This window comes from Onychomys torridus, chromosome 17, assembly GCF_903995425.1.
Source record: "Onychomys torridus chromosome 17, mOncTor1.1, whole genome shotgun sequence".
In the NCBI taxonomy this organism is placed as follows: Eukaryota; Metazoa; Chordata; class Mammalia; order Rodentia; family Cricetidae; genus Onychomys; species Onychomys torridus.
This window is the reverse complement of record NC_050459.1, coordinates 293,693-303,209: the sequence shown is the minus strand read 5'-3', so window position 1 is coordinate 303,209 and position 9,517 is coordinate 293,693. Positions and strand designations below refer to the sequence as shown.

Sequence of the window (9,517 nt, the reverse complement as noted above, 5' to 3'; positions counted from 1 at the left end):
GAGTAGGGATGTTAGCCAATGACTTTTTTAGATATTTATTCAGCCACCTACTGGTATGCATGTTGAAAATGGAACACATCTACCCGGGTCCTATATGAAGTTTCTAACGTTTTCCTAGAAGCCTTGTTATGTTCTTCTAGGAGTCTTTTTTTTTTTTTTTTAATTGATTTCCGCTGGAATCCAGTGCTGCGTAGAGGGGCTCAGGCCAGGGAACACAGGCGCCGGCATTGTGAACACGTGGCTGTGGCCTGGAAGCTGGTGTGGGCCATGCTGCTGGGCAGGAGCTCACTGGGGAGGGAACTTGTGGGGCGCCCACTATCTCCTAGAGAGATCCACGACTGGGGGAATCCAGTCAGGCATTAGTCGTAGAGGCTGAAAAAAAAAAAAAAAAAAGGAATCAAGAGTAAAGAAAGTGAATTCTCCGTAGGAGACGGAAAAACAGCAACAACAACAACAACAACAACAAAACAAAAAAACAAAACAAAACTGTAAAAACAAGGTCTGTTTGGTTGAGCCTTGCATCTGGGGTCTTCTTGGGGGCTATTGCGATCGGAGTCTCAGGGCTACTTGGGAGGGTGTCAGAGTAAGACTCCTAAGTTTTGATATTGGGATCTTAGAGCTGTTTGGGGTGTTCGTGTCCGGAGGGAACTGGGGGCGTTTCTAGGCTTTTAAATTGTTATTTCGGGGCTGTTTGGAGTGTCCGGATCAGGCGGAGATCTGGAGCTCGCTCTAGACCTTTAAATTGGAACCTCAGTGTTATTTGGGTTTGTTGCAGTCAGGAGGGGATCTGGGACGTTCCTAGCTTTTAAATTGGAACCTTGGGCCTGTTTAGTGGTGTTCGATTCAGGCAAGGATCTGGGGCGCCCCAGGTTTTTAAATTGGAACCTCGGGGCTATTTGGGGGTGTTCGAGTCAGGCGCGGAGCTGGGCAGCTCCCGAGATTCTGACATGGGAGTCTCAGAGTTGTTTAGGGTGTTCATGTCAGACTGGTATCTGGGGACACTTCCAAGCTTTTAAATCGCAACCTTTTAAAATAGGCATTTGGGGGGTATCGGAGTTGGGAGAACCTCGGGTGCGCCCCGGGCCTCCAAAGTTGGGGGCTGCACACGAGGAGGCGAGGAGGCGTGGCATTGCAAGCCCTGGCCACGCCTCCCCGCGCTCGGCTGGCTTGTCCCCTCGGCGGGCCTCACTTGAGCGCACAGTCCCTTCCCATCCGCAATCCGCGCCACCTTTTCCCTCGGCCCGCGCGGGGCCCAGCTGACGGGCCGCGTTGTTTACGGGCCGGAGCAGAGCCCTCGCTCCCGCCGCCGCCGCCGCCGCCGCCAGCCCAGGTGCCTGCCGGTTCGCGCGTCCCTCTGTCTCAGACTCCGCAGAACGCGACCCATCCAGAGCTGCACCGGGCGGAGGAACAGGAGGCCTGGAAAGGGGGCGCACGGCGGTGAGCTCTGGACCCTGCGGTTGCGGGCACCGGACCGTGCCTGGGTGACCCGGGGCCGTCTGTGGGCCGCGCCGCCGCCGCGTTGGTCGAAGCCGAGGCCTCTGCGCTCTTCCCGGGACCGTCCCGGGGCCCTCTCTAGTGGAGAACTGCGGCCCGCGAGCCACCGGCGTGGAAGAGAGGGACGCGCGGCCTCTGGCGCCTCTCCGACGACCTCCTCGCGGACTATGTCCCCAGCGGGGCGGCGTGGCGTGCTCTGATCGCTGGGGTCCCTGCGCTCCTACGGCCATGGGCTCCGGGAGACGCCGTGAGACGACGGCCGCGCCGTTGCTGGTGGCCGTGGCTGCGTTGCTGGTGGGCGCAGCTGGCCACCTGTACCCTGGAGAGGGTAAGTCTGGGGTGAGGGGGAATCACAGTGTGTCGGGGACACTCCTCCCATCGCCCCAGCCAACCTAGAGCCTCCACCCTAAGGAGTGAGGGTCAGGAACACCCCTCCCCACCGCCGTAGTCAACCTAGAGAACGCTCCCTTTTGACTGACTGTTGGGGACACCCCTCCTATCGCCCCATACAACTTAGAGCTACCCGCCCCCCTCAAGGACCCAGGGTTACAGACACCCATCTCACCATCCCAGCAATAGAGTCCTCTCACTAACGATTGAGGGTTGTGGCACCCCCTTTTTCTCTCGGCCAACCTAGAGCTCCCTCCCTAAGGACTGAGGGTTGAGGACACCCCTGGAGTCTATGTAGAGTCCTGTCCCTAAAGACTGATCGTCTTTCCCCTGGGGAAGGAGTAATAGTGAGTTTGGTGGCCCTGGCCCTACACGAAGCCAGCTGACCTTGGCCTTTGCCCGCTGGGTTTGTGGCTGTGCACCCCACGTGTGCCCAACTTGGGTCTGAGGAACCTTGCCCTAGTACCCGCCCAGCCTTTGGGTGTCTGTCCCCATCGTCTCTCAACCAGATCTGTTCTTTTCTCTAAACCCAAATCCGCTGCACCCCCTCCCCCCATGCTCTTTGGGGTCGCCTTAAGGAAGTAGGGTTACTGGGTTGCAACAGATTCAGGCAGCCAAACACCTGGAGAGTTTAAAGCCAAAGCCAGGGTGTCCTCATTGATGGAGGACACTTGTTGGAAAATCGACCCCAGTGTATAAGCTCATGGCTGCTATGTTTATAATTCTCCGCTTCCAGATGTCTAGAGGCAGAGTCTACATACCTGCAGCAATCGTAGTAACAGCGGGGGCAGCTTTTGGGATCGTTGTAATTAGAATTATTATGAGCCTCTAGGCTAGTTAGCTTATTTCTTCAGAACCTCCCAGTGTTCCCTGGAGGCCCAAATCGCTGCACACCCAATTCAGAGAGGGCTAAAGCAAGGCATGTTTAGGATGTGTAACCTCACTTGTTCTGAGGCTGTCCTTATACCTTTCTGTGTCTGGTTATGGCCAAGGCAGGAGGATGGCCAGTTTAAGGCTAGCCCACATATTGAGGCTAGCCTGGGCTATGTTAGACCCTGTTTCAAAAAACATGCAATATAAAGTATCTTCTGAGTTACTGGTTCAGATCTCTCCACAAAAGGAAATTAATTACAATGAGGAAGGGGTCAAGGAAGGCGAGAATTTCAGTTTGTCTGTGAATGAGGGAGGTGTGTGTGTGTGTGTGTGTGTGTGTGTGTGTGTGTGTGTGTACATGAGCATGCCTCTGTGTGTTTTCAGAGGCCCTAGGTTGACACCAGGTGTTTGCCTCTGCACTCTTAACCTCATGTTTTGAGACAGGGTCTCTCAATGAACCTAGAGTTTGCTGATTTTTCTATGCTGACTAGACAGCGAGCCTCAGGCTCCTCTGTGGTCATCTCTTTTATCACTAGGGTTACAGATGTGTGTTGAAGTGCTGGCTTTTATGTGGGTGTTGGGGATTTGAACTCCAGTCCTTATGCTTGAGCAGCAAGTGCTTTTTGCCCACTGAGCCATCTCCCCAGAATCCATGGTTTGGATTCTTATTAAGAAAAATCCAAGATTTATTAACACCTATGCTGCTCCAGGAGGCTCCTGGGATCACTTCTGCTGCTCCCCAGGGCTCCTGGGATCACCTTAAGGAAGTAGGGTTACTTTGTGAATGTAACTGTGCACTTGGGTACACAAGTGTGGTTCCTTGAGTTCTGTTTTTCATGTTTGGTAATTAATTGTTCATCTGTGCCTGGACTTCCTATGCTCAGGAAATGGAGCTTCCAGTATTCACAAAGACAGTGCCTTGTATTTGTTCTTCACTGATGTTAGAGTAGTGCCTAGTGCCTAGTAGGTACGTATATATTTGTTCCCTAATGGCAAACAGGTAGCCAGGACATTGGAGTCTATGCAGTAAATGTATACCGATAAGGCACTCCCTGGCTGGGCATGTGGCTCAGTTAGTACAGAGTGCTTCCCAAGTGTGCATGATTTCCCTGGGTTTCATTCCTAGACCCCCCATAAACCACGAGTGGGGTCGTACACCTGTCATCACAGGACTCTGAAGTGGAGGCAGGAGGATCAGGAGTTCAAGGTCATCCTGGGCTACATAGTGAGTTTGAGGTCAGCCTGGGCTGTGGGAAACCCTGTCTCAAACAACATGAAGAATAACAAAAATCCCTATTTTCTGGAAAATCCCCATACTTTGTAAATATGATCCCAGTGAGTCCTTGTCACATGCTTTCAAAACAGTAGCCACCTGTTTCTGCATGAGAAGGAAGGACAGGCCCATCAAAGCTTCTAACTGGCCACTTGGCTAGGACGGCAGTTCCCTGCTGGGATTCTTTGTTTCCTTATTTTTTAATTAAACTAATTCATTTTTAATCATCTTGAGACAGGGTCTTACTGTGTTTCCTTGAACTTCCTCTGTAGTCTAGGCTGCCCTCTAACTCAGAGACCTGCCTGCCTCTGCCTCAAAAGAGCTGAGATTAAAGCCACAAACCCTTACGTCTGGCTCTCCTGTTGCCTTATCTTTGAAACTTAATTTTATTTATTATAATTGTGTGTATGTGGGGGCAGCCTGTGAATATCACAGCTTGAGTGTCGGGGTCCGAAGACATCTTTCAGGACTCGGTTCTCTCTTTGCCCTGTGGGTTCTGGAGCTTGGACACAGGTCAGGAGCTTGGCAGCAAGGGCTGTTACCCATCTCGCTTGCCCTTGTACTGGATTTCTTAACAAACACTTGCTTTTTTGGATTGGAAGCTTCTCGCTCCTGCCTTGGGGTAATCGTTAACAAAACTCAGTCAAATAAATGAGTTGCGATGCCTCATAGAGGCTTGGTGTGGGGCGAGAAAATTTCTAGAACATGAGTCTGTAAGGTCCAGCAACAGAGTACTTTAGCTTGGGATGGGAGGTGGCGGTGGTGGTAAGGGTCTATGTGATGTTTAAGAAAGGAGTGGGTCTTTTTTGGGGGAAGTCTCCCTAGGGGCGGGGAGTTCATCTTTGGTGGAGTCTTGGTAGCTGGGCTGAGCTAGGCAGTGGATAGCTCTTCCTTTTCTCTCTTGATCTATCTCTCTTGAGATAGCCCAGTGAGCATTGTAAAGTTAGAAGACAAGGCAGTGTGTGTGCAGTGTTGACATTGGAACCTTCTGAGCGTTAGGGTATCTGTCGGACTGACTTTTGGAGGCATGGGTAGTTGACTTTTATGGGTCTGTGTGTGTGTGTGTGTGTGTGTGTGTGTGTGTGTGTGTGTGTGTGTGTTGTGGATATAGGTGTTCATGTGCGTGAGTGCACATGTGTGAGGCCAATACCAGATATCTTTCTAAGTTGCTTTCCACCTTATTTATTTTTTATTCCTATAATTATTGTTCTAATTTTAAATTAATTTTCAAATCACTTTATTTTGTATATGCATGTGTGCCTGAGTGCCTGTTGTGTGCACATGTATGTGTGTGTGGACTCCTATGTGTCAGGGCAGGCATGTGGAGTCACTTCTTTACATCGGTCTTGTGTGGCAAGTGTTTTCACCTGCTGAACCATCATCTTGTCAGACCCCAAGCGAACGCCAGCACTTGGAGTGGGCTCGTTCTGGATTGTAGGCTTGTCCTTGCTCTGCTGAGACGTTTGGTGGGCACCCTTGGTCTCTGCTCGCTTCATGCCAGTGGCATATGGCAGTCTCTTAAGTCGCAACAGTGCAAACAGGTTGTCTGTCTCCGACACTTGCCTGCAAAGGCCTTGCTTTTCCCTCCTCTCCTTGATCTAGAATCTTCCACCCCCTTCACCCCGACTCCCCCTGGTGCCCGTCTCTCCTGAGCCTACAGACACTCAATGCACTCTACACTCGTTTTTCCACTTTTGACCTCCAGTTTTGCGGCCCTCCTTCAGGACACACTCTGGCTATCTCGTCTGTTGGTCACCACAGGATGCCTGGCTTATGTCTGAATACAGCCTGGCCTCCGAGACCACTCTGGGTCCCTGCCCCTGGGAGGCGATTTCACTTGTGGCTGGCTCTTCTGTGTTCTGCGCTCCCCTCCAGCAGGGGTAAGCTTGTTTTTTCCCCATGTGCCGTGTATAGGCTCCCTGACCTTCACCCCTCTCCTGACCCACTGTGTCAGGTCCATCTAGGCCAAGCCTTTTTTTTCTTTTTTTTTTATACAACAAAAGGGGTCGGTAAACTGTGGTGCTGTGCTAAATCTACTGGTTTTGTAAATAAAGTTTTATTGGCACAGGGCCATACACCCTGTGTACTCCTTGACTACTTTCACACCCTAATCTTAGGGAGTTAAGTAGTAACAACAACAACAAAGATATTTACACTTTGACCTTTCACCTGGAGTTTTCTGGATCATGCTTTTTTTTTTTTTTAGGTTCTGGGGCAGACTGAGGAACTTGAACATGGCACACAAGTGCTCTGCACAGCGCTATCCTCCCAGTCCTCTGTAACACCCTCCCATCTTGTCCTTCCTGCTTTCTTTCCTCTCCTCCTGTCCTACTTCCTCTTCTCCCCCTTCTCCGTCTTCCTCTTTCCCCGCTAACTCTAACTTACTTGTTCATTTTCTTCTTTTCCATTTTGGAGACAGGGCCACATGTAGCCCAGGCTAGCTTCAAATTCCTTGTGTAGCTGAGAAGAACGTTCAACTCTCGATCCTCCTGCTTCTGCCCCTGAATGCTGGGACAGCAGGTGTGCACCCTCACAGTGGCTTATGCAGAGCTGGGGATGGAACCCAGGGCAAGCACTCCAGCAATTGAGACCCCCCCCCCCCCATTTAATAAACTTAACTGACTGGCATTTAGCCGTCCTTCATCTGCCTGCTCATAACTTGCCACCATGGAACTCCAAGTCCTTTCCCCTAGTCATTTAAACAATACTGCCCTGGGGACTGGGGATGTGGCTCCGTTGGTAAGGTGCACGAAGCCCCCGATTCTATCCACAGTGTTGCTTACACTAGGCATGGTGGTGCAGTCTGGTAACTCTGACACTTGGGAAGTGTAGACAGAAGGATCAGGAATTAAAGGTCATCTTCATCTACACAGGGAGTCAAGGCCAGCCTGGGCTCTATGAGGGAGAAGCTATCTCAAAACAAAGCGGGAGGAAGGGTCTGGAGAGATGGCTCAGTGGTTACAGGCAGTGATTGCCCCTCTAGAGCCCCCGAGTTTGGTTCCCAGCACCCAAGTCAGGAGATGCTTAACTGTCTGTAACTCCAGCTCCAGGACGTTACTGAAGGAATGCACAGACAGACAGACAGATGTGTGCATGCACACATGCACTTAAACAACAACTGGGTGTGATGTTGCATGCCCGCCTTTAACCCCAGCAACTCAGGAGGCAGAGGCAGGCAGATCTCTGAGAGTTCAAGGCCAGCCAGAGTTATATAGTGAGACCCTATCTAAACAGACAAACCAGAAAAAAAGCAAACAACCAAAATCCAAAAAAACAATTCTCCCCTAAACAACAAAAAACAAGTAACACCCAACCAACCAACCAAACAGAATTTAAAAATAAATAAATGATATTTTAAACGAATTACTGTTGCTGTTTGAAGATTCTGTGTGAGCTGGAGTGCTTCTGAGACTTCCCTCTTCCTATGGGTAGAGCCCATTCGTACACAGCTGTGCACGTTCCCAAACACTCACCCTTTTCCCTCTCAGTCCTGTGATTCCAATTCCCTCCTGGCTAAAAATGAACGGTTAGAAAAAGAATGACTTTTCTTTCTTTACACTGTGTTCTGTTTCTCCCCTCCCCACTGCTCAGTTAGTTCATGCCAACTACAAAACCTGCTTTCTCTATATCTTTACCTACTCTTCTGTTTTTTAAGGTTTTGTTTTTAGTTATTTGTCTGTGTCTGTGTGGGTTTGTGCATGTGAGTGCAGTGCCCGTGGAGACCAGTAGAGGGTGTCAGGTCTCCCTGGACCTGGAGTTCCGGGCAGTTGTGAGCTGCCTAACGTGGGTGCTGGAATCGAACCTTGGTTGTCTGCAAGAGTAGAAACCACTCTTAACCACTGAGCCATCTTTCTAGTCTTGTTTTTGGATATAAAACCATGTCTACGGAGAGGTGTGTATTCCAACAGTCTCAGAACAGCTCCATCAGTGGCCAGACTGCCTCATACCACCTCTTTGCTGTTTTTATTTTTAATTAATTAATTTCTTACAAAATTTTTCTTAAGGCAAGAATTTGCTGTGTAGCTCAGGCTTGTGGGGATTGTTGTGCCTCTGCCTCCAGAGTGCCAGGATTACAGGTATGTGCCACCTTGCTGATGGCATACCCTGTCCCTGTAACCCTTTTTTTCCAGAATGAAAGAAAAAGTCCTATAATCAGATGAATAAATTCTTAAAACTGAAATATTTGGTCCTCTTATCTCCAGGCTCTGGAATTTATAAAGCTGCTTAGTTGGTGAAATTTATTTGGAACCCTTAGATTAATTCTCGTGGCACACTTGTGTTTTATTTGGGGACACTCGAAAGATTGGAGCTTTGACTCTGCAGGCCAGCCAGGTCACACTGCACCGTCAACACTAAATTGGTCAGTTCATTCTGTGTTGTAGCTGGAGGTCATTGCAAGGGTGTGTTTTGTTGGTGTCTTTTTTTTCCCTTTGAGGCAGTATCTCATGTAGTCCAGGCTGGTCTCAAATTCACTGTGTGGCTAAGGCTGGTCTTGAACTCCCGACCCCCCTGCATCCACTTTCTGAGTGCTGGGATTACAGACACATACACTCCCATACCTGGTTTATGTTGGGGATGGAACCCAGGGCTTTGTGCATGCTAGGCAAGCACTCTACCACCAAGCTGCCGCTGGAGCCCATGACTGTCTGTTCTGTGTGTGGCATGTGTGGCTTCCTGTTTGCTCATTTTTGCATTTTTTTTTTTTTTGCCATCATTTTGCTTAAAATGACCCCTCTGAATATTTTGAAGGTACCGTCTTTTATCCGAGACGTGAAGGCTGTGTCTCACTTTGAAAGTCTGTGTGCTTAAAGGTACTTGGCCATTGCTGCACTATGCAGGAGAGCCAAGATGGAGAACCAGCCTAGATGTTCACTGACAGGTTAATAGACAAAGAAAATATAGTCCATAAAGTGGAATTTTATGCAGCCATGAGGAAAAATGTAATCATGGCATTTTCAGGAAGGTGGATATAGCTAGAGATCATTATGTTAAGGGAGATAAGCCAGATTCAGAAAGAGGACCACCACCTGCCTCATATTCTCTCTCATGTATTTAATATACATTAAGAAGTATGTGGTGTGTGTGTGTGTGTGTGTGTGTGTGTGTGTGTGTGTGATGTATCTGTGCATAGTGTGTGTCTGTGTGTGTGGTGTATGGTGTGTGTGTGTGTGTTTCTGTGTGTGGTATGTGTCTGTGTGTGTAGTGTGTCTTTCTGTGTGTGTGTGGATGGTGTATGTTTGTGTGTGATGTATCTGTGCATAGTGTGTGTCTGTGTGTGTGGTGTATGTGTATGGTGTGTGTGTTTCTTTGTGTGGTATGTATGTGGTATGTATCTGTGTGTGTAGTGTGTCTTTCTGTGTCTGTGTGTGTGGTGTATGTGTATGGTGTGTGTGTTTCTTTGTGTGGTATGTATCTGTGTGTGTAGTGTGTCTCTCTGTGTGTGGTGTGTTTGTGTGTGTTTATATAGGAGATTGTAAGGGGGAGGAT

At 49.3% G+C, this 9,517-nt stretch overlaps 2 protein-coding genes across 3 annotated transcripts in view; one reads left to right on the top strand and one right to left on the bottom strand.

Moving 5' to 3' along the window:
- Positions 1-200: 200 nt before the first annotated feature.
- Prr25 (proline rich 25) lies at positions 201-1,724 on the bottom strand. Its single transcript, XM_036166860.1, has 2 exons — positions 1,025-1,724; positions 201-322 (listed from the first exon to the last, which is right to left on the bottom strand). The coding sequence occupies exons 1-2, from the start codon at positions 1,722-1,724 to the stop codon at positions 201-203; spliced, it is 822 nt and encodes a 273-aa protein (XP_036022753.1).
- Positions 1,276-9,517, top strand: part of Insr (insulin receptor) — a 129,162-nt gene continuing 120,920 nt past the window's right edge. For both annotated transcript variants that reach the window (XM_036166430.1, XM_036166429.1), the window contains exon 1: positions 1,276-1,822. In XM_036166430.1, coding sequence (XP_036022323.1) covers positions 1,723-1,822 — 100 coding nt within the window. In that variant the 5' untranslated portion in view covers positions 1,276-1,722. The remainder of the gene's footprint in view (positions 1,823-9,517) is intronic.

Bases quoted from the DNA above. Each gene is read 5' to 3' on its own strand.
- Prr25 (XM_036166860.1), bottom strand. From the start codon at position 1,724: ATGGCCGTAGGAGCGCAGGGACCCCAGCGATCAGAGCACGCCACGCCG. The intron at 323-1,024 runs GTTGCGATTTAA...GGATCTCTCTAG, and splicing joins CCAAATGCCTATTTTAAAAG to GAGATAGTGGGCGCCCCACA.